Source organism: Etheostoma spectabile, chromosome 15 (genome assembly GCF_008692095.1).
Source record: "Etheostoma spectabile isolate EspeVRDwgs_2016 chromosome 15, UIUC_Espe_1.0, whole genome shotgun sequence".
Classification (NCBI taxonomy): domain Eukaryota; kingdom Metazoa; phylum Chordata; class Actinopteri; order Perciformes; family Percidae; genus Etheostoma; species Etheostoma spectabile.
The window spans coordinates 20,722,355-20,749,748 of record NC_045747.1 but is presented as its reverse complement, the minus strand read 5'-3'; the positions used below and the strand labels follow the sequence as shown (position 1 = coordinate 20,749,748).

General features: G+C 37.6%; 4 protein-coding genes and 1 long non-coding RNA gene across 15 annotated transcripts in view; 3 read left to right on the top strand and 2 right to left on the bottom strand.

Annotated features, from left to right (window-relative positions):
* The window catches only part of mfsd11 (major facilitator superfamily domain containing 11), a 13,268-nt gene extending 11,007 nt beyond the window's left edge, over window positions 1-2,261 (bottom strand). Inside the window, exons 1-2 of one of the 2 annotated variants that reach the window (XM_032537119.1) lie at window positions 1,565-1,576; window positions 63-68 (exon numbers count right to left, since the gene is read on the bottom strand). In XM_032537119.1, coding sequence (XP_032393010.1) covers window positions 63-68; window positions 1,565-1,575 — 17 coding nt within the window. In that variant the 5' untranslated portion in view covers window position 1,576. Of the gene's footprint in view, window positions 1-62; window positions 69-1,564; window positions 1,577-1,883 lie in introns of those variants that run through there. The other variant, XM_032537120.1, reaches the window with a different exon arrangement.
* Window positions 2,262-4,000: 1,739 nt separating this feature from the next.
* On the bottom strand, window positions 4,001-8,410 carry srsf2b (serine and arginine rich splicing factor 2b). 7 transcript variants are annotated; one of them, XR_004335360.1, is made up of 5 exons: window positions 7,749-8,410; window positions 6,876-7,192; window positions 6,230-6,470; window positions 5,534-5,606; window positions 4,001-4,218 (listed from the first exon to the last, which is right to left on the bottom strand). XR_004335360.1 is itself a non-coding variant. In XM_032537785.1 (3 exons), exons 1-2 carry the CDS (start codon window positions 8,153-8,155, stop codon window positions 6,889-6,891), a joined length of 711 nt encoding a protein of 236 aa, XP_032393676.1. In that variant the 5' UTR covers window positions 8,156-8,410; the 3' UTR covers window positions 4,001-5,599; window positions 6,876-6,888. The 7 variants fall into 7 exon arrangements, 3 of the variants coding, with proteins under 3 accessions (XP_032393676.1, XP_032393677.1, XP_032393674.1); XR_004335359.1 differs by having other exon boundaries at window positions 4,001-5,606; XR_004335361.1 differs by lacking the exon at window positions 6,230-6,470 and having other exon boundaries at window positions 5,534-5,599.
* Window positions 8,411-14,736: 6,326 nt separating this feature from the next.
* On the top strand, window positions 14,737-17,684 carry LOC116702567 (eukaryotic translation initiation factor 1b). The gene is made up of 4 exons (XM_032536858.1): window positions 14,737-14,989; window positions 15,749-15,912; window positions 16,048-16,149; window positions 16,304-17,684. The coding sequence occupies exons 1-4, from the start codon at window positions 14,959-14,961 to the stop codon at window positions 16,346-16,348; spliced, it is 342 nt and encodes a 113-aa protein (XP_032392749.1). The 5' UTR covers window positions 14,737-14,958; the 3' UTR covers window positions 16,349-17,684.
* A 1,204-nt stretch (window positions 17,685-18,888) lies between these two features.
* On the top strand, window positions 18,889-26,329 carry LOC116702568 (guanine nucleotide-binding protein subunit gamma 3). Of its 4 annotated transcripts, none has more exons than XM_032536859.1 (5): window positions 18,889-19,124; window positions 20,597-20,649; window positions 20,735-20,845; window positions 22,565-22,702; window positions 26,065-26,329. In XM_032536859.1, exons 2-5 carry the CDS (start codon window positions 20,644-20,646, stop codon window positions 26,149-26,151), a joined length of 342 nt encoding a protein of 113 aa, XP_032392750.1. In that variant the 5' UTR covers window positions 18,889-19,124; window positions 20,597-20,643; the 3' UTR covers window positions 26,152-26,329. The 4 variants fall into 4 exon arrangements, with proteins under 4 accessions (XP_032392750.1, XP_032392753.1, XP_032392752.1 ...); XM_032536862.1 differs by having other exon boundaries at window positions 18,889-19,149; window positions 20,586-20,649; XM_032536861.1 differs by having other exon boundaries at window positions 18,889-19,280.
* Window positions 26,330-26,335: 6 nt separating this feature from the next.
* LOC116702569 (uncharacterized) lies at window positions 26,336-27,171 on the top strand. The gene is made up of 2 exons (XR_004335195.1): window positions 26,336-27,033; window positions 27,065-27,171. It is a non-coding gene; the product is annotated as an uncharacterized LOC116702569 (long non-coding RNA).
* Window positions 27,172-27,394: the final 223 nt, after the last annotated feature.

The following is a 27,394-nucleotide window of genomic DNA, read 5'->3' as shown; positions in this document are numbered from 1 at the left end:
TTTGTAGGGGAGTGCATCTACATACAAGATAAAAATGAAAAAGGATCTTTTCTAATGTGAACCATTCTTTGTTAACTTTAATGCTTTACACACACCAAAGTAAGTAAGCGCTATGGCTTCTTCTGAAGTGATTTTGGAGAGGGAAATACTCTGGTTGACTATGACACCATTGTATTCATAAAATAATCAATCCAGGCTAACCTGAATGACAGTGACTGCATGTTGCTTCCACTAAATTTTAGGTTGTGCTTGACTAGCGGGGCCAGCTTGGTAGTTTGATAAATTGATCAGACTTGCATGTCACGTGCACAAGCAACAAACTGTGTGGAAATGACATTAGATCAGACGCAGACCTCTGTAGTAGATTAGTGTTACGTTTCCAGTGTGGCGGCTCCAAACCGTAACGTTAGTTGGGACGGACGGACCCCTTGTTTCTTTAGGCTAAATATATTAGCTTTAGCCTGGCTGGTGGCAGCTTTCTGCTTGTATCTTTAGGCTAACTATATTAGCTTTAGCCTGGCTGGTGGCTGCTTTCTGCTTGTATCTTTAGGCATTACTATATTAGCTTTAGCCTGGCTGGTAGCAGCTTTCTGCTTGTATCTTTAGGCTAACTATATTAGCTTTAGCCTGGCTGGTAGCAGCTGTCTACTTATTTCTTTAGGCTAACTTTATTAGCTTTAGCCTGGCTGGTAGCAGCTGTCTGCTTATTTCTTTAGGCTAACTATCTTAGCTTTAGCCTGGCTGTTCGAAGCTTTCTGCTTATTTCTTCAGGCTAACTATATTATCTTTAGCCTAGCTGGTAGCAGCTTTCTGCTTATTTCTTCAGGCTAACTATATTAGCTTTAGCCTGGCAGGTAGCAGCTTTCTGTTTATTTCTTCAGGCTAACTATATTAGCTTTAGCCTGGCTGGTAGCAGCTTTCTGCTTATTTCTTCAGGCTAACTATATTAGCGCGCACTGATTATTTCGGCACACAAATAATGTACACAACAACAACTTTTTTTTTTTTTTTTTTTTTTAAAAAGGTCCCATGGCATGAAAATGTCACTTTATGAGGTTTTTTAAAAAATAATATGAGTTCCCCCAGCTGGCCTATGGTCCCCCAGTGGCTAGAAACGGTGATAGGTGTAAACCGAGCCCTGGGTATCCTGCTCTGCCTTTGAGAAAATAATAGCTCAGATGTGCCGATCTGGAATCTTGCCCCTTATGACCTTATAAGGGACAAGGTTACCTCCCCTTTCTCTGCTTTGCCCACCCAGAGAATTTGGCTCACCCATGAGAGAGAGACATCATGGCTTTCAAACGAGCAAAGTGGCAGTTGGTCAAGGCACCTTGTCCCCTTCTCTTTCCTCCTCAATAGCTACAGACTCAGAAATGGCACATCCTGAGGAAAGCTCATTGTTGGACTGGCTCTAGAGGCTGTAATTCTGCACCCAGGCTAAATTTTGGGAAAGGGACTTCAGATATGGTATTAAGGACCACTAAGGACGATATAAAAGCATCCTAAGAACACCATGTCATGGGACCTTTACATGTCTTTTACAATCGCTTCCTAACGTGCCCCGCCGCCATCCATCTCATGTCTAGTGGTGATAACAGCCTAGACATGACTAACGTTATCTAAAGGCTGGCTTTAGAAGAAGTGTTCTTTTGTTTAATGGACTGTATGCAATTATGCGTATAGTATAAGTTGATTGTACACCTAAAAGTTTTTTTTAATCAAGTATGTCTGACTATATATTAAGCAACGGAACATTTAAATGACAGCTTTTTACATGAGGCTCATTTCTTAAACCAAAGAGGAAAGTATCGAGACAACATCTGATTTCAAGAGACAGAGGTGTCTTTAGGTCAGCTGCAGGGTTTGAGACAGAAACAACTTACCAACAGCGCTGAAGCTGCTTAGCTAACCCGTCTGGAAGCTCCTCGGAGTGTTGTTATTAGTAGAATATATACACATAGTTAGCTCTTTATGGAAGTCCCGATATGCTCAGCTAGCTAGTCATCGTCTCCGCGCGGTTTCTAAACTAACTTTGACATCACGGTCCCGTCCCGTTGTGTAAAACTGACTGTAAGGACACTTTCGCCGGTAAACAGGTCCGAAACTAGAAAGGGCAGTCATGTGAATCAATCAGCTGACTGTAGTGTTAGCTGGCTTTTTTTTCTTTCTTTCGAACATAAAATCGTCGATTCACCAACGTCCATCGCCACGAATCCACCAAGAGCGCATCTGCTTAAACCTATCCAGGTTGGTTTAGTTTGGTTATGCAAAATGGATTCTACTTCCGGTTGTTGGTTTTTTATTTTGGGAGGGTTATTTTATTGAAGCTGATCATTTACAAACACAAAGGCCTCTTAAAAAACAAGGCCTAGTAGATCAGAATGAAAACTGAAATTATATATGTGTTTTGTTTTTTTAATGAGCTAAAAATATGAAGTAGAAAACTTCCGGTTCGTTGTTTGGTAATTGTACTTGGTACAACGTTAGGCATAGATAAAACAAAATGTAAACGACATTTGTTAATTACTCCATTCAAATCCTGTCGAATTTGAAAACCGAAGCTTTTGAAGTAACACTTATGTCATTTTACGCTACAGCGAGAAAAGCAATTAAAACTACTTCCGGTTGAAAATAAAACGACGCCTGAACACTAAATAATAAACACGTTGCCATGTAATGATTGATTGTCTAAGAATATCTCCAAAAACCTGTTTTATTTTTCTTGTTCGCAAATTAACATTTACTTCTAAAAACTAAAATTAAAATAAAATCCCAAAAAATGGGTGCAGACTTATGCAAGCCACTGTTTTTTTTATGTTTGTTTGTACCCCTCTTGGAATGTGTTACATGTACTTTTTTTTTTTTATTTGGACCATGAGTCTGAACAAAAGTTGTTCAGTATGTACTTTAAGACAGATTTGAGGTACTTATACTTTTATTGTTCTAGGGCTGCACAATACACATATATTGTTTTTTTCTTGTCGCAATATCAACTGGCGCAATAAACACATCGCAAAAGACACTCTGCAATTTAGAATTCCACTGTTATTCTTTTTTAGTGGTGCCTATATGCAATTCAATTTTCAATTTGTTCATAGAAAGAATTTTATTTTGTTTAAAATGTATCAAGCAATTTGTATTTTATTAGAATACTAAAGGCAGCAGAAATGTAGGGCAGAGTACTTAACGGTTTATCACAGTATCTATCACAATATTCATAAACTTTATTGCATATTGTCCTCATATTGTGCAGCCCTAGAGTATTTCCATTTCATGCTACTTCATACTTCTACTCCACTACATCTCAAGAGGTAAATATTCTACGTTTTACTATTCCATAATATGTTTGACAGCGTTCGTTACTTTTCAGATGGTTTCCATCCATTCCTGTCCAGTGAAAAATATATATCTGCAGAAGTGTTGATTTAAATGTTTGTGATAAACTGAAGGATGAAGTGTTACTTTGTTGAGAAAACTTTTCTACTTGTTAAACTTAAATCTTATCTGACTCCATGAAAAGTTGACTTTCTAGAGATACTCGTTCTCACAGGACAGTGACGCTACAAACATATGATCTTATAGAATATGACGCATAGCTGTAGATTAAACTACCCGGCCGTACATAAAATGAGCTAAAATTGGCACAAGTTTAAACATCTACAGCAGTAAAATGCAACATACACAGTAATATTCATCCAGAATCAGATATCATAGAAAGACAGGGAATTAGTGTTACTGTATAAATTTACTGTTACTAAATTTAAATGCATTTAGCTGATTATACTTTCACTTAGAAGTTAGAATGCTAGACTTCAAAATCCTAGAGTATTTCCATAGTGTGGCATTTGTAGTTTTACTGAAGTGCAGGATCTAAATACTTCTTCCACCTCTGCTTTATTTGTATAAAATAAAAAGCTTTAATTCTGAAGTATGCCGTTGCCAAGTACCGCTTTAAGCAGTAAATGTATACCCCAAAATAAGTGAGTAATAAAAGAGACCATTTTAGACAAACACCAAATCTTTAATGAAAGTTACATTTGTCATCCATAACCATATGGGAAAAAACATTTCATCTTACAAAGGGGTGAGACTGTAGCGACCGAACCACTGGTAGTCACAGGAGCATTCTGGAGAATACTGGATACATCCAAGCACTCAGCAGAGCAACACGCCACCTTAACAGCTAACCAGCAATACTCAACTGCTACACAACTGCGCCTAGTGCACAAAACAAACATACAAGCAGGATTAGGATAAAAAAAATTATTTGAGAAAAAAAAAGAAGAAGAAGAAAAAAAAAAGACTGTGTACAGAGTCCAGTAAATGATGTCCTGTAAGATTCAACTAAAGATTTAAGGAGATGATCTTATACACCTCAAAATATGTGACCGACCTGAAACAATCTTCAAACTGATAGACTTTACATCACCCGTCACTTTTTGTTTTGAAACTGTATATGCAATTACATTTAACACATTTATCACAGGAGTTAAAATGTCTAACAAAGACACCCTGAGCTGCAGAAATTAGAGATCGTAAGAAAGCCACTTCATTACGGTTTTGAGGGATTACTTTAATGAAATCTTTGCTCAGATATTATTAAAAAAATAAGCAAAGTTTAAAGGTTGGTGTGGATTCGGTCATTTTTGATTTATCTCTCGCTAAACAAGAAATGGCTTCTTCAGATGTGTCCAACTATCCTGACTTGACACCACGGGCCTGTATCACAAAGCGAGATTAAAAAGGTAATCGCCAGCTAAACTCGGGCTTTCACAAAGCTGCTCACTTACCACGATAGATCACCATGGCTAACGCAAAAAAAATATCTACATTTCTACAGGATCTCGACATGGATGAAAGCACTACATTTACCATAAAGTGAAACATTAACAAGAAGTCAGTCACTTGTTAAAGGCTGAAATTATTTAAATCGAGCTACAGAAAGTGAATCAAAGGAAAAGATTTGGAGAACTGTTGAACTTTGACGATACAATTATTATCAAGAAATGGACCACATTTTGATGGTTAATAAAAATTGTCAGTTGCAGCCCTAGAAATGTTTCCACGTTAGTATAGTCTTTGCTTTCTATACTAAATTATACCAGGATTGTTCTAGAACTTTTTTTTGACTCAAATAAAAATAGCTTACAGCTTGCCTGTGATTATGAAGTCTGTCTTTTTTATGTAAAAGTCTTCACTGCTGGATTGAGTCAGTTGGGAACCAAATTCAAGCCAAAGGTAATCCAGGATCATTGTGAGGCTCAAAAGCAATGAAAGTCAAAGAAAGCTGGACAACGTAGTCGCTTATTTTAACAGGCCCATGGGGAGAAGAACTTAAAAAGGGCAACTTGTGTATTATCCTGTGTCATTGTTACAAAACCAGGCCAGAACAGTAATTCCTGTCCACACTGAACCAGATTCCCTAAAATTATGAAAATAAAAACCACAGCACATGAAGTGACAAAGCCTTTTGTTGTGGCCAAAAATAATCAAACAAACAAACAAACCAAAGCATGGAAGACACAATAATAACCTTTTAAAGCAGGACACTGTTGCTTGCGTTGGATCCAGTCTTGGACTTGAAGCTTTCAGTCTTCACCTGAAAACTGTCAGAACATCAATAGTTAGCACAGAACACCAAGAACCAGTCATTTAAAATTGGATGAATTATTGTTCTTTTTATTTATTTATTTATATATATATATATATATATATATATATATATATATATAAAAAAATCTAATAGATGTTTTGCACATTTAATGTGATTTGTCTCCACATTTGTGGAAAAACCTGACAGTATATATGAAGCATTGTACCTGGACTTATTTTATGGTAACATTTAGTTCCACTGAAAATTATTATTATAAGTATCTACATTAAAGCAAGATCACATTTGAATGAATATGAAAATATTAAATATATATATATATATATATATATATATATATATTTTAATAAGTTGAGTTTTGCCAGACCACAATTACTGAATTGCATTGTAAGGTTGGCATGTTTTTGGGGCGTTCATGTTGACAAGCATCAGCATTCATTTAGTTATTTTTAATTGGAGATGTATAAAGCTGAATGTTCAAACACGCCTATCTGATTACGGCCTTCTTTTCCAACTACAGCCTATGGGTTTTAATCTGAAATCTGTTATATTTAAAATGTGGTACAAGAAAAGATGAATGGAACTAACAAACTGACATGGGAGTAGAGTTGGACAAACCTTAGTGCCCCTCAAGCACCAGTGTCCCCCGGCCCGGGACAAGGCCTGGAGGACAGTTTTATGTTCAATGCCAGACACCGACAGACGTACCTCAACACCAAACCCCAACACTGACTGCCTCCACCCTGCTGCACAGAAACCCTCACCAGCAGCAGGCGGCCTGTGGGCAGCTCACCACACACCTTCTAACTGCTCATACTGCCTCAGCTCAAACTCCACTTTAGCAAACAGGATGCCGCAGCTTGGGAAGGAAAGAATTCCAGATTTGGTTTACAGAACTGTTCTTAAAAAACACTTCGCTTAGTATTCAATAAAAATGATGAGCACTGCGTATGACAGAAAATGTAAGTTGCAGATCAAAAAAGACCCCCAAGATGCATCTTTACAGGAGCAAAGAAAAATGGGTCTTTGTTTGGGCAACTGCTGTAAACTAAAATTTAAGAGCCAACTATTCCAGGTGGTATTATTGTAAAATGGTCATAGTACCTGCCAAATTGGCTGCTATAGGGGATAAACTTACCAGATACAGACACATTTACCTAGTCTGTCTCCAATACTGGTAGTAATAACTTAAAAATATATGAAAGAAAACCAACAAAATAAATCTCTTACTGCCGTGCAACAGTGACATCTTGTCAGAACTCACCTGAAGCTGAGCTCTAGGGTGTTTCGCCTCCATTTTCTGCTGCTGACTTGGGCTGGCTTTTAGATCTCGACCTGGAACTTCTTTTGTAGGGAGGGCTTCTGGACCTGGACTTGGACTTAGACTTAGACTTGGACCGGGACCTGGATCTAGATCTGGAACGAGACGGGGACTTGGCCTTCTTGTTCCTGGGAGAGTGAGACTTGGATCGGGAGTAGGAGCGGGACCTGGATCTGCTGTAGCGGGATCGGCTTCGGGAACGAGAGCGGCTCCTGCTGCGGGACCTGCTGCGTCTTCTGTGTCTCGGGCTGGGGGAAGAGCTGAATACATTCAGTGGGTTGAGTTATCGTTTACCATGTGAAAAACAACTGGCACTTAACTCAGTGAAATATTGTGATATATTATAAAGACTTAAAATTAGACTTTCTAACATTGTCCTTAAAATATTAAACTGAGTGCATTAGCAGATACTACATCCCCAAAGAACAACTGAATACATGCAACTGTACATTTAAATAACATAAGTAGATCTGCAGATATATGTATAGATACATAACTACTTGGAAATAAACAGTTTGATTCTAAAAAGCTGTAGTTGCATAAGTACATAACTGAAATAATACGCCTGATATACAGTTACGGATCAGTTGGTTCTATTGGAAAAGGCGGCATCAAAAAGTCTTCTGTAAACTAATTTCATAACCGTTTATGCTATCTGTGCCGAATTGTTTAGTGGATTCGCAAAAATATTTGAACTTAAAGTGTTTTGGTCAATTGACCAAGGCAACTCTGAAAAGGCAAATTCTTCAATGGAGTCTGGCAACGGACTGCGTCTATACAAAAGGGCAATCTAAGCGGTTACGCGCTTATTCTTACCTCCTGCTTCTGCGTCCATGGCCGCCGTACCTCCTGGTCTGCCCTCCTCGCCGGCCTCCTCCACCTCCTCCACCGCCGCCGCCACCGCCACCACCACCACTACCGCCGTAGTGAGAATCGGGGGGTCTGCCGTAGCGGGCCATTTGGACTCGCAACTCCCGTCCGTCCAGGAGCGCGCCATCCATGGCGTCCATTGCGTCCTCGGCGTCACGTTTGTCGTGGAACCGCACAAAAGCGAAACCCCGACTTTCTTTCGTGTAGCGGTCTCGGGGAATATACACGTCCCCTACACGGCCATACTTTTCGAACACACGTCTGAGGGTTTCGGGCGAAGTTCGGTACGTTAAGTTGTCCACTTTGAGGGAAGTCATGCCGTCGACGTCTGGCGGAGGCCTACCGTAACTCATGGTGATTAACCTGTGAGGCCTAGCAACGTTTCTCAAAACACTTTATATCTCGGCTACGATAGAGCCTACCTGTTTGTAAAAGTCCGAGCGCACACACACGAGTGTGTATTTTAAATGGTTTTTGCCTCGTCTGTGGGGTATTCAGGGACGAAAAACCGCAAATAAGCGACTTCTTCCGCACAACTCCGTCTGCCTCGCGTTCAACTGCCCCAAACCAAACCAGTACGTGCACTTCTTCTGCTTCACAAATATCGGTATCTATGCCTCACTGGCGCCCCCTTCTTCTTCTTCTACTTCTTCTTTAGGGTTTTACCATAGACAGTCAATTACTGTTAATAACTGTTAAAACACAGTTATTTACCACCAGTTTGCACCCCTTAACGCGCCCCCTTTTTAATTTTTTTTTTATTTAATTTTTGCCCAGTTGTTCTTAGATTGGGTGCATTACCGCCACCATCTGGGGTGGAGTCTGGATCAAAATGTCTAGCGTTTATAATATTCATAATTCTATTAATACAAAAAAAATCCTCAATCATATTGATTTTTATACTGAATAGATCCTGAAATAATAGTCTTGCATTACCAGACCTCCACATCTCCACGGTGCTTTGAAATAGGCTACTGAAATAGTAATCAACACTAACCTTTATTTCTTGAGTTCTTCTGTAGAACATCTATTTGCTCAAACTTTTATCTTTCTGAGGTTTTGAATCCCTTCTTTCTTCCTCATATTTTTGACAGTATATTATAACAGTAGCTACTGTTGCTTCTTGCCCATGGTAATCACATCTACCTGTATAATACTGTATAATGGTATATAATACACACAAATGTGCACTGTTGTCCAAATCTCAAGTCTTGATATTATTCTCCCAACTCTCCTCTGGAGCCCCTTTTTTCTCATATTGTCCATATTTAATGCCGGTCTCTAGACTTCATCCTTGCACTATTGGACTTTTTGCTCTACCACCATGACACACACTCTCATAGAGCACGTTACCCTACCATGCATACTGAATCCGAGGGTCAGTCCCTGCCCTGTCACTGCAAGCGCCTCATGCTTATACATCCCTAAGTACATTCATGTGGATTTTTTATTTAGTATATTTTCTTTTCTTTTCCATATTGTTCATGTGGATTTGTAATTGTATCATCCTGTTTATGAAGGATGTGTATGTTGTGTGTGATGTCTTTAGGCTACTAGGAATAAATCTATCTATAGATCTTTCTATCTATCTATCTATACTGTATACATGTATACAGTATAGATTGACGTATTACTTTCATTTAATTCTAAAATAAATTAAAAAAAAATTCTAAAATAAAAAAGGCCAAGCAGTGCTGAAAGAAAGAAGAGAAGATCTTGTTTTAATTCATGTGTTTCCCACAATAACAAACACTGCACTTCTGCACTGACTCAAGAAAGTACGTAAAAATACAATGAAAATATAAATATAATATTAATTGAGATACACCCATATAATTTAGTGTTTTAGGGCAAATAACCTTGTGAGTCCATTCAAACATGATGTTTTGTGTGTTGTTAATCTTGTTCTTTTTTTTATTATTAAAAATATATAAAATGTGGACGAGCCAGATGTTGCGTTAGAGTTTCCCCCATAATCATGTACATATTTTTGGTTAAAAGGACACAAGATGTCTCCTACTTCCCTGAAAAGTCAATTTTTTCAGTGTTTATGTACTGTAGTTATGAGTACTTTTCACATCAAACTTAAGTTGCATGCTGGATCACGATTGGCTCCAAGGCAGTAGTGATGTCATCAAAAACCCGCAGGTACGTCTAGGTGTAAAACTGGATTCAAGGTGAGCACAGAGAAACTTTCAGCTGATGAATGTGAAAACAAACTCTGACAAATGAACGCCAAACAAGTAACAAAAAGCAAAACATAGTTTCAGTAATGGAAAGTATCGTACATTTACTCAAGTATTGACTCAATTGTAAGGTACTGGTACTTTACTTGAGTATTTCCATTTAATGTTTATACTACTCCACTACATCTCAGAGGAAATACTTCCCCTGCTTTAGTTATATTGCAATATTCTGATTATTAATTCAAAATATAATCAACATCAAGCTACCCAGTATAAATTAATTAAACTTAGTCCGTCCTCAATTCCACCATTACTAGCTGCTACATTATCCTCTGAGCTCGCCGCGTCATGTACGTGATGAATACATTATCAATTATTTTATATGAATACCTGTACAGATATTTTATTCTGAAAATGGCCATTATGCATAATGAGTACTAAATGTGTTACTTTAAGTATGATGTCAACTGATGTTAACACTTTGTACTTTTACTTAAGGCCTAAGTAAAATTTGAATGCAGGACTAGTATTTTTATTACACGTTTACTGAAGTAAAAGATCGGAATACTTCCTCCACCACTGCATCATTTTGACAAAATAAAGACTTTAACAGGGTGTCTATTATTTCTGAATGATAGCTGTACAAAAGCATTTTTAAAGTGAGTGTGGCTTTAGTTTGGTCTTATCAAGATATAGACTAATAATAATAATGCTCCATTGAGCAATGTAGTGACAACTGTGTTGTCAATTCCAGCTTCTCCTCTTGCTTCTGGTTCTTGTTTTTAATTTCTGGAGAGATCAGCTTCACTGGTGCAGCCGATTGCTCCATTTCTCTGCACCATGCTGGGGATCCTCTGCAGTAGCTTGATAACTTGAGAAGGATCTGACTCTCCGTTGTCAAGGTATCCCCCATAATATTCACTGATGAGGCCATTCCTCTATGGAACGTCCCTCTGTCTTCAGATCGTCTACTCGAGTGGTTTGATGGGCTGCCTTTTTGCCCGAAGGACCTCTGTATCAGTTTCACCATTTGCTGTTCGTCCTGTGTGAATCTGCTGAGCTGGACCACATCCAGGTACACAACGGTGAAACCAGGCGACACACACCTCTCCATCTTTTCCATCACTGTATCAGACAAACCAAGTGAGTCCGATTTTGTGCTTCCAAACAGAGCAGGAGTATCAACAACAGCCAGATTCTGTCCATCCGACTCTTCTTTTTTCTTTCTGGCACTTTCTGTGTCACTGAGGAAGAAGACATCAGACACTGGGAAGCCCTTTTCATCAGGACGAGGTTTCCTGTGGCACTCTCACCAACTCCAATCTGCAGCTCTGGTCTTTGGGCTTCAGATAATCTGTTGAACAATTGTAACAAGGCTTATTGGAAATTATTGATATTGGTAGCTGTTACACTCAAACACAAATATATATCAGAGGTTTGACAACGTTCAGTTTGCTATAGGTAAAGCAGCCAAAGAAGAATGTTTGGTTATTTGGTGGCCAAACATATTTCTCCTTTCTATTCCAATGTCCTCAATATGACTCTTGACCTTTTCAGTAGGCTTACTCTTCTTCTTGAGTCCTATGTTTACTGTAATGCACCAAAACACCAAGGCAAATTCCTTGCCTCCTATATGAAAACTTGGCAATAAAACAGACTCTGATAAATTTGATATCTTTATATCAGAATATCTCAATTTTTTCATGTGTGTTTAAAAAACATAGTCATTTCAAGAGGACCCAATCATCTAATGTGTGTCACTGCCAAATATAGCTTTTTCCAAATTCTGTAATGATAAATGTGTGCAGTGTTGTGTCACCAGGTGCTTCATAACATAATAAATTAAAAATGTAGTATTTATTTAAGGTTCTTCATAACACTTTGGCTGAAATAACATTTTAGCTGTGTGATATTTAGCATAAAATCAAAATAGCCATTGTACAGAAATAGACCTTGTGCTTTGAAAACAATGAAATGTGAAACCACTGTTGTTATTGTGCATTATGACGGGGAAACAACAGGACAATGGTGACGTTTAGACGGTTTTTTAAGAGGCAGTAACTGTCCTCTGCATGAAAGCAGCAAGCACCTCAGAAACTAGCTAGATTACATTTCTGTCAACACAAACTGTGCTGTCCATTCCATATTTTTTTTCCATAGGAAACCATATTTTAAAAGAGAGCTGAAAAGTGATTGGTGAGAATTCATGCACTCAATGATACTTTCACATCTGAACTATTGCATCACTAGCTGGTCTACATCAGGTACTACCACCTTAAAACCAGTTGAGCTTCTGTACAAGAAGGCGCTCAAGACTCTGGATAAAAAAAAATCTCTCTTATCATCATTGCAATACCTTAGAGAAATATAACTTATTGAGTTTTGATAATTATTGTACATTTTCCTCATTGTGTTTAATTTATAAAGTACTGCATGGCCTGGCGCCACCTCCACTGCTGGAGTTTATTAAATATAGACACACTCGGATCACCAGAGCTGTGGTAAACAGGGACTGGGAGGTTCCTTTCAGAAAAACCTCCTTCAGCCATGATGCACTGTCTCATAAAGGTAGTGCATTATGGAACACACATCCCCCAACTATAAGGGAGCGTCCCACTGTGGCCTCCTTTAAAAGCCAAGTAAAGCTGTGGTTCAGAGCTAACCAAATGTGTAACCACCGCTAACTTGTGTTTCTATTTTAACTTTTTCTAATGAATGAATTGTTTTGTTTTCTTCTTTTTGTTTCTTCTTGTCTTTATATACTAAATGTGACTATCCTATGTCTTCAGTACTGCAACTCCAACCCGCGTGTTGGACTGCAGATGGACATTAGCTCTTGGGCTACAATCTGGCACATTTACGTGTACTGTTGTGCTTTTTCATCAATGTGCATTGTCCTGAATAAATCAATAAACAAATAATGAAAAACAAATAATAAATAATCAGCATTTAGCTCTTGAATCATGTTTGCAATCTGTCCATTCAAAGAAAGCAGTGAAAGTGTGGACAACTATAGATGATAGTGATAGTGGGAGGAAGAGGTTGTCTAACAGCTCAGAGCTTTATTTTTGCTCTAGGATACAATACCAATGTTGTTATCCCCCACGAAATTTTGTGAATGTTTGCAATAAAAAAGTAGGAAGAGTGCAAAAAAATGTATGGTGCAAATCCTTACGCCAAAATGCTGAGTTTTTATTTTCATTTTAGCAAATGGAAAACGCCACTTTTGTTTTTAATAGCTATACTTGATATAGGTCTTTCCACTGAAAATCAGCTATCTTAATAGTACTGTAAATAAAATATACTTATGAGACTGGAAAACTGGCCATATTTGTTTTGTAAATGCAGCTGATGTTCTTTTCAGTGTTGATGTTAAGACGTTGAATAGTTTCATTTTCATTCATCATCATATTCTGGTTCTTGTTCCCTGCCCTGAATTACCCATCAGCTGAGAAGAGCCCAGCATCTCTCCTCGTTTACAAATAAGCATCAAGATTCGGTAGGGTATTATTGTCGAATCCACAGGCATTAAATGCAATTAAGTTTGAACATTCTTGGAGAAAAGGTGCCTAGGCGCTGCTCTGCTGGCGACAGGGGCGTGTAGTGCTGCTGCTGCTGCTGCTGCGATTGTTGTTCGTTTTTATTGTTTTGAAAGTATAGACGTTGACATTGCACTTGATGCCCAAGACAAATGTCCCTCAGGGGACAATAAAGTTATCTTGATCTTGAAAGATTTAACATGTAACTTCTTCTGCCACTATTAGAATTTTTTTATAATTAGGAGGGAAAAAAGATGAATTGTTCTAAACACACACACACATATATATATATACACACACACACACACACAGTATATATGTATACATATATTCAAGCCTGAAATTATTTATACCCCTGGCAAATTCTGACTTAAAGTTATTTTTAGGCAACCAGCAAGTTTTTTCTTGATTAGAAATGACACAGTCGTCTCCCAGAACATAATAAGTGGACGTACAAGAGGCATCATTGTGGGGAAAAAATATTACTCGTCTTTTATTTACATTTGAACCAAAAGTGGCATGTCAAAAATTATTCATACCCTTTGCAAACTGTCACAGTCTGGGGGGAAATCCATTCCATCGATTCAATTCCACATAGTCCAAGCTGTTTTAAAGCATCCTAATTACCCTGATTGATTGGGAACAGCTGTTTTAATCAACTCAACAGGTGAAAAAACAGCTGCTGTTGGTTTGTGGACGGTCATGGCTAAGACAAAGGAGCTCACTGAGGACCTGCGGCTGCGCATTGTGGCTGCTCATAGTCAGCTATATATATATATATATACATATATATATATATATATATATAAATAAATAAATAAATAAATGTGCACACACACACACACACACACACACACACACACACACACTGTGCATGCCATACCAACCTTCATGGTACAAAGTCAGATATCATATATTTCACATAACGTCATAAAAGACAGATAACAGTCAAATAAATAAGGAGAAGATTGAAAAAGTTAAAAGTTAAAAATTAAATTAAATACTAGATAGATCACCAAAGAATTTTTTATAATGATGGTAGACACGCTTTTCTTATTTTTAAAATGTTCCAGAGACAGCATTAAAATAAAAAAAAATATATCAACACGTTTTGTTTGGTTAGTTTAGGTAATGTTCCTGTCCCAAAATTATGACATCATCTTTCCAGTAGAGTTGAGAAATAACAGGGCGTGGCTGACGATGACGTCGCTTCATAACGTCTTCGACGTGTTGACGTTATTTTCGGGGCGGGGCTATATATGCTTGTTTTCCAGTGTTAAGGTTTCAAAGAGCTCCATTTTGTGAAAGCTGTTGAAGCCGAGCACCGTCCCAGTGAAAAGGCGAAATCTAGAAACGACAAAAAAGTCAAAGTTAGCCAACGAACAGCTCGATAACCAAGTTAGTATCCGAAAGGAAAGCAAATCTTATCGTATGTCCGATATCCAGAACCTCCAAACTTTTGGTAAGTCATTTATATCAAACTAACCGGTAACGTTAGACAAGGTGGGGGAAGGGCGAGTTCCAGCGAAGCTAACAGTAACGCCAAGCTTCGTGCTTGCGTCGAGTTTTTTTTTTTCGCTTTTTACAGGCTTTGACTATTAGAATGCTTGGTCTTCAAAGTAATCGATTCGACATTAACTTTGTAACTCGTGAAAGCATAAATATATAAAATTCACATTTTCGTGGTCATTTTATTCGACTAGCAGGCCTTTGCTAAAACTGCCGCCATTAGGCCTGAATTGTGCTACTAACCCGTTAGCTTATTCTTCATACGTGTGCGCATCGACAAGAAAATCGTATTACTAAGTTAAAAAAGACCATCTAACTTTAATTCTTATTGGTTATACTCTTTTGACCTTGATTCACACTCTGAAAATGAAAGTTGCCTTGTCATTACTGATGTTAAGTCATCACCAATCCCATTTGCCATTTAAGTGGTGCTGCTCAGCAGTAAGCTAGCTAGTCTCCAATAAGCTGTTAAGCTGTATATTTAGCCTGTACGTCTGCGCAGTTATTTCTACAAAAAAAATTAACTGTCAGCACTGGGGCGATACAAAGCTGATTTTTATACTGCGGTCGGGTAAAATGCGATATTCAACGTGAATTACTAAAAGATTCAGCTAAGATACTTGAGCTGTCCATTTTATGGTAAATGTTTTTGTTGTCTTGCGCTCAATCTGTTTGAAAATTGTATTCTTATTGTCTTCCCTCCCTCCTCCAGACCCCTTTGCTGATGCAACTAAGGGTGATGACCGCCTCCCAGCTGGGACAGAGGACTATATCCACATAAGAATCCAACAGCGGAACGGCAGGAAGACCCTCACCACTGTCCAGGGCATTGCCACCGACTATGATAAGAAGAAGCTAGTCAAGGCCTTCAAGAAGGTGCCATTAAAACAAGCAGTCTCAGTCAATAAATACCGTTTTGTTTTACGGAATGCTGCCAGCTTTGACCAAATGTTACTGCAGGGAGATGTTTTCTGGCCACTGTAAACACTGACACTTTTTTTAAACCAACAGAAGTTTGCTTGCAATGGGACAGTAATTGAGCACCCAGAGTATGGTGAAGTGATCCAGCTTCAGGGAGACCAACGCAAGAATATCTGCCAGTTCCTCATTGAGGTTAGTATTGATGTTAAAACAAAAAACACTTAACCTGCTTGTGTGACTTTACAGGGGTTTCCTGTACATGTGGAACAGTGCTACAGTGGAACACAGACTGAAGATCAGGTTGTTTTTTTTCCTTTTTTATTTGATCTCTTGTTTTCTTTTGCAGATTGACCTGGCCAAGGAGGAGCAGCTCAAAGTCCACGGCTTCTAGAAGCTGCTAGCAGCCCTCTCCCATTCTCTCCTAGAAGGCCATTAAACTCCCTCTCCTATGTGCTGCTGTTCCTCTTCCTTCCCCCTCTCCCCCCCTTGCAACCCCACCAGCTCATATTAGCTAACAAATACCTCTGACAAATATGGGATTCTGTAACACCAACATCCCCCTACAACACCAGGGGGCAGGCTCGCTCTCGCAAAGACACACCACTGCAGCGCCACACATCAGGGATGAGTGGTGATGACCCTCCCACACACGTCTCCTTTCTTTTCCCCTGTTTATTTCCTTTTTTAATTTCCTCTTTTTAGGTCTTGTGCCACAACAAAAGAGGCACTGTTTCATGTAACTTTTTTGTTTTGTACTTAAAGGTGTTTCAATAAAACGTTGAGTCTCCATATGTTGGAGTGGTGTCATGGGAATGGGGGCTGGGTTTGTACAAGAAGGTCACCGACTTTAAAACGATTCACTGCTGAAGTGGGTACACTAGGTTCAAAATTAACTTTCGTTCACAGCCCAACTGGCTAGTGAATTGTTGAAATTTTACCAGCCATGGAGTACATGTTTGTGCTGAGTGCAGCACATCTACCAGCCACTTGCATATTTTACTAGCTGGCTGGATTTTGCTCATTTTGAACCCTGTGGGCACATAAGAGCAGACCGGTTTCAGGTAGGAGGTGGGGACAAGGATTTTTGTATAGGCATGTGCTGAAAAGTAGTCAGTATTTTGCTAGTATAAGAAGCCTCCCTCTCTTCAGTCAGCTACAATATCCCACTGGCATTGTATACCTGTCCAGCTACCTGCTTGCAGGTTGCGGAGTAAAAGTTGTGTGAAGTATGGACTACCTTTGCCACTCCATCCAGAAAATTGATTTTGCTCGATCATTTAATGGCACAATTCTTGAAATGTTTTTTGCTGCCAAAGTATTAAAACTAAATGTGGAAGGCTGACGCGGTTTACTAAGTGATCAAGTGCATCATCCAGAGTGGGAAGCAAAGTACTGGTAATATTTGGCTGTTTAAGTGATTTGAAGATGGTAACCTTGCATATAATTTTGAATATTCTTGTCAATTAAGTGATGTCCTACTCTGGCATGTGACCAGCTTTTTATTGTGGTCTGAAAACAACTGTTACCACACCTATGGTTATGGACACTTGATTCTTAAATTTCCTACAATGCAATAATTTATCAACAGTTAAAATGTAGTGATGCTGAAGTAATACAGTAAAAATCTAAGCCATGGCCAGGTTGCACTGTGTTCTTGTGACAGGGTGATTGAGAGCAAGTCTGTTATGCAAAATCCACATTTGGTTCAATAAAATGTCTGCAGTTGATCAGCATGTCCACTGTTTTTTGTACATGAGTGGAGGATTTTTGGTTTTAGGTTGCTTTTTGGTTATGATTTCTGAATTCTGTGAACAATGACTATAGTCGTCACATTACTTGGACTGTATCACAAATCTTTTGTTGTCCCAAACTGAGTAATAATACATTTACAAATACTACTTAATACTATGTGTATGCATATAACATTTCAAATCAGAGGAGCTGAGAAAGCTTAACTATGCCAAAAAAAATTGAGTTTTGTGAAATTTTATTTCACATTTTAGTATATATTTCTACTCTTACATGTTTATGCATGAATATTTTACACACAATGTAATTATTGGGATTCATACAAAGTACCATTTAGCCCATTTTTTACGAGGACAATTCTTTCATATACTGAACGTGGGTGGTGGGGGAGTTCTATTTTCTACAATAGGAGAAGTCAAGGTATCAAAGTCTTAACCTATAATATATCATAATTTGCTTGTTGATAATGTTAAGCTACATATTAATGTTTGAATTTGATAAATTAAAAACTACAGAAATGTGCATACAGTACTAAAAATAATCAGGATAGCGCTTTAACCCTTGTGTTATCTTCCCGTCAAAATTGAAAATCAACAATTTTGTTGACGCTTTTTATCGATGTTTTTAACTTTTTCTTACATTTTGTGCTTTTTTCCAATGTTTGTCACTTTTTTAATGTTTCAACACTACGTAACACTAACTTATTAACTTTAGTTTTACAGTTATTTGGGGGATTTACTGTCATTACTTAAGGGAATTATGCCTAATGTTTGAATTAGAAAAGCAGAAATTAGGACATATTTAGATTAAAATTAAAGGAATGGATGTTGACTGGAATATGTCAACTTTTACTCAATACCATGTCAAACCACTTCAATTTTTTGTTTCAAATGCTGTTCTTTGGGGTAGTTAAAAAGAACATTGAAATAGAAAAACAGGTCAATTTGACCCGACGACAACTTGAGGGTTAAGACTCGAGACTCCTTTCCATATCATCTGCAAATTAATTGAATAGACGTTACTGTAACGTGCAGTAAAAATTACATAATTTCCTTGTGAGATCTACTGAAGTTGCAGTTTAAAGTAGCGAAATGGAAGTAATTAAAGTACCTCAAAATTGTACTTAAGGACAGTACAGTAAATGTGAAAGTATAACATCAAGAACTTTATTATCCAGTTTGTGCTGCCGTGCACGTATTTTGTCCCTTCAAAGGACCCTTCTGACTCCATGGCAACGCAACTACCGCCATAGATAAATAGTATCGTTTGTTTTGCAGGGGGCAGAATCACTTCTTTTTATACAATTAACGATACAATGGAAAAATGTGACTTTACTTCAAATTAACCAACACTTTATGCTGTATTGATTAAACAAGACGCATTCATGGAAAATACAGGACTCTTCAGAACGATAAGATGTTAGCACTTTTAGCTACCCTGTAACAAAAAACAGTTATTCATTGTTAACGTGTTAACGTTAGCTAGCTAGCTGTTAGTTGACGTTAAATATTAGCTTCTGTATTTTTATCTGAATTAGCACTGCGAGGGACAATTCCTCACTTCAAATACGTTTGGTAACGTTACTTGAGTCCATTTAACTGCTAACATTATTAGAGTTTAACTGTAGTTACTTGTGTACTTTTAGCTAGCTAGCTAGTTAACGTAAGTACTTTGGAAGCAGTAATTGTTTGCATTTTGCGGTACTTCTAGCTAGCTTTCTTAAATACATTATTTGAGTACTTTTCCAGTACATGACCAGATATCAACCTTTAATTTCCTTACCCTAGCTAGTTGCAAAAAGTTAACGCTAGATAGCTTAAGAGGAAAATACTTAAGTGCTTAACAGTGATAAAATAAGTAACGTTGTGCTGATCTTTTACCGAAGTAAAAGTACTAGCTAGCTAACACTGTGGAAAAATTCCAAAATAAGTAAAATACTTGCATTCAAAATCTTACTTAAGTAAAAGTATGAATCATAAAAATGTAAAATAAGTAATAGTATAGTATTCGACTCAGTATTTGATTCAGATATTGCTAGTAATACAACGCTGTTACAAGAAAAAGTCCTGCATTGAAAATGCTACTTAAGTTAATGTATTAGCTAAATATAATTCACTATACAGGAAGGGACCGAAATACTGTCATCTGAAAACTAACTAATGCTGTAAGTTAAATTTACTGGAGTAAAAAGTACTAGATTTACCTCTGAGAGGTTGTGGAATAGAAGTATAAAGTAAAATAATGTAACCTTGTACCTTGAATTTGTTAAGCTTTGTACTTAAATATACATTCCACTATTCTACTAATATACATATTACTATTCTATGGCATATAGTACCTGTAAATAAACAGTACACACTATACTCAAACTATACTCTACCACTCAGTGGTAGAAAATGATTACTTACTTCCTTAGATTATTTCTTAATTAAAAGTATGAATACAACCATGTGAAATCAATTCACAATTACAAATACTGCATTTGAAAGTTTACAAAGGGAAAAATACAGAAGTAGCCTACTGATTGTGCATATTTTAAAAGTGTAACATTTTTCCATAACATTTGCTATTTGATTAATATTATTATTATTGACACATAATTGTTAACTAGCTTGTTGTTACTGTTGTAAGCTGATTGGAACTGATGATATTTAATCATTTTTATCATGTGTTAATGTAAATTTAATTCTGAATAGCAATTAAATAAATGTATTAAAAAGTACAATGTAATATGTCAAAATGTAGCTACATGTACCTCATAATTGTACTTGAGTGCAGCTTCTGGCTATACCATTTTAACATAGGGGAAAATAAACAGAGGCATTTGGAAAGCCTAAGTAATTGATAAGAAGGGTTTTAATTGTTATTCTTCTCCTGTCCAAATTCCTAGAGATGTGAGCTTTGTGACAGTTAAAGGTGTCAACTCAGAAAGAGACAATGCAGGTAAGAAAGAACATGTTTCTTCTTATACGTAGCCATCTCTATTCTGTTAGATGTAGTTATATATTTGGTATGTCCTGCTCCTCAGGTGTTGCCTATTTGGGAGCTTTCCATCCCTCTCCCAGCAGTGCTGATGATTACTCTGAGTCTCTACATGATCATCCTGGGGATCGGGCTGTGGATCCGATCCTGCCTCAAGGTTGGTGGTGCAGACATGGTCACTGGTCTCTACAGAGCAACGAGGCCTTTCTCCTCACTACAGTTTGTAAAATGTAAAATAGATCAAATGTGCTGTTTACTGTAACTTGCGGTAAACATAGTAGCACAGATGAAGAGGAAGATAAATAGGAAAGTAAACCTTGACCTATGAACACTGAACTCAAGTCACCATGTGGAGAATGTAATGACATTGTGGCTCCCCCCGGTGTTAAAAACCAGACAAACCATGTCTTCTCTTCCTAGGACAAATCTATTCATTTTTATTCCTTCAATTTTCTGGCCTACTACTCCAGGAAAGTTTTCTGAGGTTATTTAAGTTATTTCTTATTTCTCCAAAAACAAAATGTTATTCTATCACAATCATTACACAAATGCTATAATCATATAACATGGTACACTAAGTCTAACATTTTGTAAATTTCTACAAACTCAGTGCTTACTGAAGGGAGCGGTTATTTCTGTCTAATAACCAATCATACTTTGATCTGGTCCCTCTAAAAAAAAAAGTGTTTTACATTATGCCAGTGTGAAAACAGTTCTACAACATACATGCAATCAAGCAGATTTTCTTCTTTAAATATATTTAAAAAAAAGTTTTACTCACCTATTCATGTATAAATTACAGAGAGAGTTGTTGTGTCTCTTTGAACTTTAATTACTCCAGTTTACATATAAAAGATCAAGACTAAATATGGGACCTTGAACTAGTTAATACAGTGCCTGGAAAAATGTTTTAATTACTATGATTGAATTTTATTTGTTTGGATTAAGCGACAATACTTACAGTGGTGCTCAAAAGTTTACATACACATGCTTAAGTTGACTACAAATATGAATAAAAAAATCATGTTTTGGAAATTTTATTTAATACCAAATTAAAAAATGAGGTAAAATCCAACCTTTAAGGACACCAATTTCTTTGTGAATGAATAACGTATTGTAATAAATAAATGTTCTTATTTAAAATACAGGGGTCATAAGTATAACATACCCCTATGTTAAATTCCCATAGAGGGCAGCAGATTTTATTATTAAAGGCCAGTTATTCCTGATTCAGGATATTATGCATCCTGATAAAGTTCCCTTGGACTTTAGAATTAAAATAGCCCCATCATCACATACTCTTCACCATGCTTAGAGATAGGCATGGTTTTATTTCAGTTAGACTATACCTGGTTTGATTTGCATTGAGAGATGATTTTATAGAAAGTATCCCATGCCTATCTCTAAGCATGGTGAAGGTATGTGATGTGGGGCTATTTTAATTCTAAAGGCCAAGGGACTTTATCAGGATGCATAATATCCTGAATCCAGGAAATAACTGGCCTTTATATAAAAATCTGCCTGCCTCTATGGGAATTTAACATAGGGGTATGTATCTTATGACCCCTGTATTTTAATAGAACATTTATTTATTTACATACGTTATTCATTCACAAGAAAATTGGTGTCCTTAAAGGTTGGATTTTACCTCATTTTTTAATTTAGGTATTAAAATAATTCCAAACATGATTTTTTTATTCCTCTTTTTAGTCAACTTAAGCATGTGTATGTAAACTTTTGAGCACCACTGTATGTGTGGTGTATTAGTTAGGTTTCTGGTCCACTGTATTTTTGTTTGTCAACACACAAAAGTTAAAAGTACAGAAACATCAGCGTGGAGAGTGATGCAAATTTTTGTCTGTTTTCTCTTCAAAAGGACCGTTGTTCTTCAGAGTGTTGTGACTGCTGTCCAAACATTTCCGTATGTGACCAGTGCTTCAGATTTGCGGAAATGTGTGACTGTCACCTGCCAACCGTGCGCTCATGTCGGACCGTTTCGTGCCCTTCTCCATCTGTGAGTAGCCTTCTAACACTCCACACCATTACTGAGATATATGGATATTCAAGAGCCCTTTTCTCAACCTTCAATATATTGTTATAATCAGGTTCGCTATCTCTCTGATCAGGCTTCTGGTCAGATTGTAAACCCACTGGGATATTGAGTTATATAAAGAAAATTGACTTGACATGACTAGTTTTCAAAGCATCAAAGTCAGATATTGGTTTAATTTAATTGACAGTCTGCGTAAGTCAGTTATGTTTCTTTGTCCCAATGACTTGCAATGAAGGCTTAAAATCAATTTGTATAGATTTGAAAATCTATTCTTTTCTCCATTTTGGTCTTTTCAACCACTAAGCCAGTGGTTTCTACCTAAACTGGGTCTGCAAAAACACTTGTGCTGAATATTCAAAAAATTATATCATAGCTTGTTTCTTAACCCTTGTGTGGTATTCGGGTCAAATTGACCCATTTCCAATAAAAGAAGAGAAATGGAACAAGTTACATTTTTTGCTACCTGAAAATCAACTGCCTTACTTTATTTCCTGTGATAAACATGCATTCCTCACTCAATTCTGAAAATTATTCTGGATATGACCACTTATGTTATTTCCATAGTGGATTTTTAACATCAATTATAACCTTATGACAAAAAACAAACCCCACTTCCATTTTTAATTGTGTTCTAGTAGAGACTGATGCATTCCCTAAACATATATGTTATCTCAGCTGTTTGAAATTGAGATAAAGACAATATTTGGTGATAGATTATGAAGTAAAATGTAATTTCAGAATTGGTTTTAAAACCCCAAATACGTCCTGGGTCAGTTTGACCCGAGGGATACTAGAGGGTCCCGAAAGTGAAGACAACACAAGGGTTAAACACATTTTTTACTTGAACTCTATAGAAAGCGTCATGAGGTGACGGAAAGATGAGAAGGACAATTCATTAGGTCTTAGGGAAAGACAACACGGTGCTCAGCGAATCCAACTGCACTTACACTCGGCTACGTAATTATGCAATGGCGGATGTTACTGACGTGGGTCTGTTCAGAAAATGGACTACTAAAGATGCTTAGATACTTTGCCCTGTGTGTTGGAATTTAAATAAAATGCGGAATATGGGCTACCAGTCACAAAAGTAAAAGGAAATGGTTGCTGAGAATGTAGCTCACCCTCCTGTCCACTCATACTTATCCCCATAAATCCTAATTAGTATGATTGTATGAAAATAATTCTTAAATGTACGCAATAAGCATATAATTTGTTTCTGTGAACGGCCAAATGGTGTGTTGCTGTGAATGTTGCAGCCTTTGCTAAAGGATGTTTGAGTGTACCCTATGCTAAAGGAGAGGAGAAAAACGGTATTTTAGGACTTTTCCTGAGCATTTGGGTTCCACCAGCTTCATGGCTGCCACTTTTACCTCTTTCACACCACCTACCAGGGTTTGTCTAGGGTTGTCTGATACATGAGTATATCCCTGGTCATGAAAATTCAGAGATCACCTGGGTCAACCCGGGAGCAATGCATGATATTTACCTTATGCTAGAAATGGGCGGGGCTTTGCACGTCATATACTATGAACATGACAGCTATAACACACACTCCAGTCCCAGCCAGTAGAACGAACGTTTTAGTAGCTACTGGAAGCTTACCATTGTTTTGCAGTGATTACATTCTGAAGCACAGATAACTAACCAACAAACACTTCTCAGATGATTTTGTGCAGAATGTGCAAAATTTATGTTGTTGTTTTTTCAAAGTGTGCGACAAACCCTAGGCGGCAACCTGTGACGACTGACCCACTGTCATTTCCAACCAATCACATATTATCCTGCCCCAGCTGTTAGCGACCCTGGTCGTGCTCAATTCACATTGAAATCAACCCTAGTCTACCCTGACCAAACCCACCTGGCGACATGGGTCAAGAAGCTAGGTAGATCGAGGAGCGTTACCCCCATTACCACACACAGTCGACCTGGGTATAACCCTGAGGGAGCCACTGGTGTGAAATGGGTCTCAGATACTTCCGGGTTATTTCCCTTTTTTACCTTCCTAAGCAAAAAGCACTATTCAGTGTCACATTGTAGTGTGCACAGGAGAAAACTAAATATCTGAGTTTAAGCCTGTCACTGGATCACATACAGGGCTGAAGTTCTTTTCATCTATCTATAAATTGCAAGAACGTCTGTCTGTGTGTTTGTGTTTGTGAATTTCAAACTTGGCAGGTGTCTTGTTACATGCATGAGTAAATGCGGTGCCAAGTTCGACATTGTTTGGATAAGACTTGCAAAAGATATTGTTAAATACAGTATATATCGGTAAAAGAAGCACACATTGGCTTTTGCTGCTCTGGCCGCTGGCCATTCCTCCTCTCGCACTGCACACTGAGTGAGTATGTGGCAGCTAAAATGTGAAATATACCTCAGACCCACAAAAATTTGCAAAGTAGCACCACTTTACTACGTTACTGCCTTTTGACACTTTTGCTGCTTCCATGATTGTTGGAAATACCAAACTTACTTTTCTTCACTTTCATGGAGCTCGAGTGGATAGCTGAAAGGAACATTACGACTGTTGTGTGGAATAAGGTTGGCGAAAAAAGGTGCTACTCCTTTCCGTGTCTATTTTTTCACTAAGAGGAAACTCAACAAAAAGCCATTTGCCAACACTAAATATCAAACAAACGCCAGACACTATAAAGTATTAAGTTGCTGTGAGCGGTAGCTTACATTCACCACTTCTAAACAGAGGCAGAATATAAATTAATCTCGGAGAATATTCCTTCACAGCGCTGCGCAATGCAAGAAAATCTCAGAGCTGAACCGGGCAGACACAGCTCTTTTCATCAGACTCACCGTGGGTTGGGTTAATTCAGTCTACTGCTAACTAATAACATTACCGGCGGCAAAATGCCCCCGCGAATCAAATCCCCTACTTCACCGTTAACTGTCAAGCCACTAAACCTGTATGGGAATGTGCTCCTAGATAGATCAGTAGGTAGAGCGGGCGCCCATAAATAGAGGCTTACTCCTCGACGCAGTGGCCCCGGGTTCAACTCCAACCTGCAGCCCTGTTCTGCATGTCGTTCCCCCTCTCTCTCCCCTTTCATGTCTTCAGCTGTCCTTTTAAAATTAATAATAAAAATCTTTAAAAAAAACTGTATGGAAATGAATACCTCTGCTGAAATGTTAAATTCGATCAAACGACATGAGACAACACTGTCTCTCTCAATAACCCAACACAGGGGACGGAGCTCATAGTCTGTTGTCAGAATGTAAAGTGTTTTCTAAGTGCTCCTTGCCAAAAATATCACCATAGAAAGTTTCAATTCAGCATTTTAGTAAACTCTTGTATCTGATGTGTTTTCACACAGTGTGCCAAATGGGACTGTGCCTGCACCTGTCAGCTTCCGGAGTGTGACTCCTGCAACTGCCTCTGCTTCGAGATCCGGATGAAGTAGAAGACCGAGGTGCACCAGTGTCCACTGAGCGACCACATGTGCTTTAGTTTTTGAGTTCTTTAAAAAATGTTTTTAAGTGTATGCCTTTTATTAGAGAGTTTACAGTTTACAGTCTCCATTTTCTGTAAGATAAATGGAGTTAGTGGATGAAAAATCTGATAAATTAAGTACCCGATGAATCAAGGTACTTCATCACATTGATGTAAAATGTATATACAAACGTTTTTGCTCATTGAATTTATATCTAATGTTGACATTAAAACATTAGATATCTGCGATAAAACCATATAACATGATACCATATTATAATATTTTACATGTTGATACATCTGTACTTTATAATCTAATAAAATAGAAATGTCAAAGGGAGCGATCTATTGATGCAAAATCACAATTACAGTTTTGTACTTGGGCAAGAAAGTTTGTATTTTGCATACCGACTGCTCAGCTACACAGTATAAAAAGAATGTCAATATCTCTGTTGACCGATTTAAAGTCTCATATCTTCTCTCTCAGCTCAAGGACACAACTCATAGGAAAAAGCACACTGATTCATTTGCAGCCTTTAATTGTGCAAACAGATTAACATTTGGACAGTTTAGTGTCTTCAGCAGAGTCAGACGAACATTGTATTCAGCTTTCAGAATCAGAATATTACTCAGAAACAGGTTTTTTTCAATTGTCACAGAATGTTAAAACTCAACTTAAAACCTGAAAAAACGTCTCAACTGACACTGTTGAACACTTCATTTTGAGTACGAGAGGACTTTTTTTATATTGTGTACTTTTGATGAAATACAGAATTGTTGACCTGGTTCTGTTGATGTTGCTGAAATACCTTTTGTATTGCATATTTTTAAATTTGGAGTTCATAGGTTAAAAGTAAAAAATCCAAGGTCCAGAGCCAAACTAGCAATGTGTAGTGTATCTTTCAGTACTTTCTTGACTTCCTGTCAGTAGTTTCATCAGTAATCTCCTGAAACAGCTAGTCGCTGTTGTTTTTATCAAACAAACAGGAAGGAAAAGTGCAATTTTTGGGACAACTGTCAGCTGTGATTTAATCTACATTTGCTGCTCTAGTGAGCAGAACTGTGTATGTGTGGTAGCATCAATAAATTGTTAATTTGGGTTGTTTCATGGAATTTGGTGACTTGAATAAAATATAGAATATCACCAGACTTACACTTTAATGTTAGAAAATGTTGTAGGTACTACTAAAGTATCTTATTTCATACATTTTTTT

Excerpts from the sequence above, each read along its gene's own strand:
- srsf2b (XM_032537785.1), bottom strand. The coding sequence starts at position 8,155 with ATGAGTTACGGTAGGCCTCCGCCAGACGTCGACGGCATGACTTCCCTC. Across the intron at positions 7,193-7,748 it reads CATGGACGCAGAAGCAGGAG|CTCTTCCCCCAGCCCGAGAC; the intron begins GTAAGAATAAGC and ends GAATGTATTCAG.
- LOC116702567 (XM_032536858.1), top strand. The coding sequence starts at position 14,959 with ATGTCCGATATCCAGAACCTCCAAACTTTTG. Across the intron at positions 14,990-15,748 it reads CCAGAACCTCCAAACTTTTG|ACCCCTTTGCTGATGCAACT; the intron begins GTAAGTCATTTA and ends TCCCTCCTCCAG. Across the intron at positions 15,913-16,047 it reads TAGTCAAGGCCTTCAAGAAG|AAGTTTGCTTGCAATGGGAC; the intron begins GTGCCATTAAAA and ends TTAAACCAACAG.
- LOC116702568 (XM_032536859.1), top strand. Across the intron at positions 20,846-22,564 it reads GGATCCGATCCTGCCTCAAG|GACCGTTGTTCTTCAGAGTG; the intron begins GTTGGTGGTGCA and ends TCTCTTCAAAAG. Across the intron at positions 22,703-26,064 it reads TTTCGTGCCCTTCTCCATCT|TGTGCCAAATGGGACTGTGC; the intron begins GTGAGTAGCCTT and ends GTTTTCACACAG.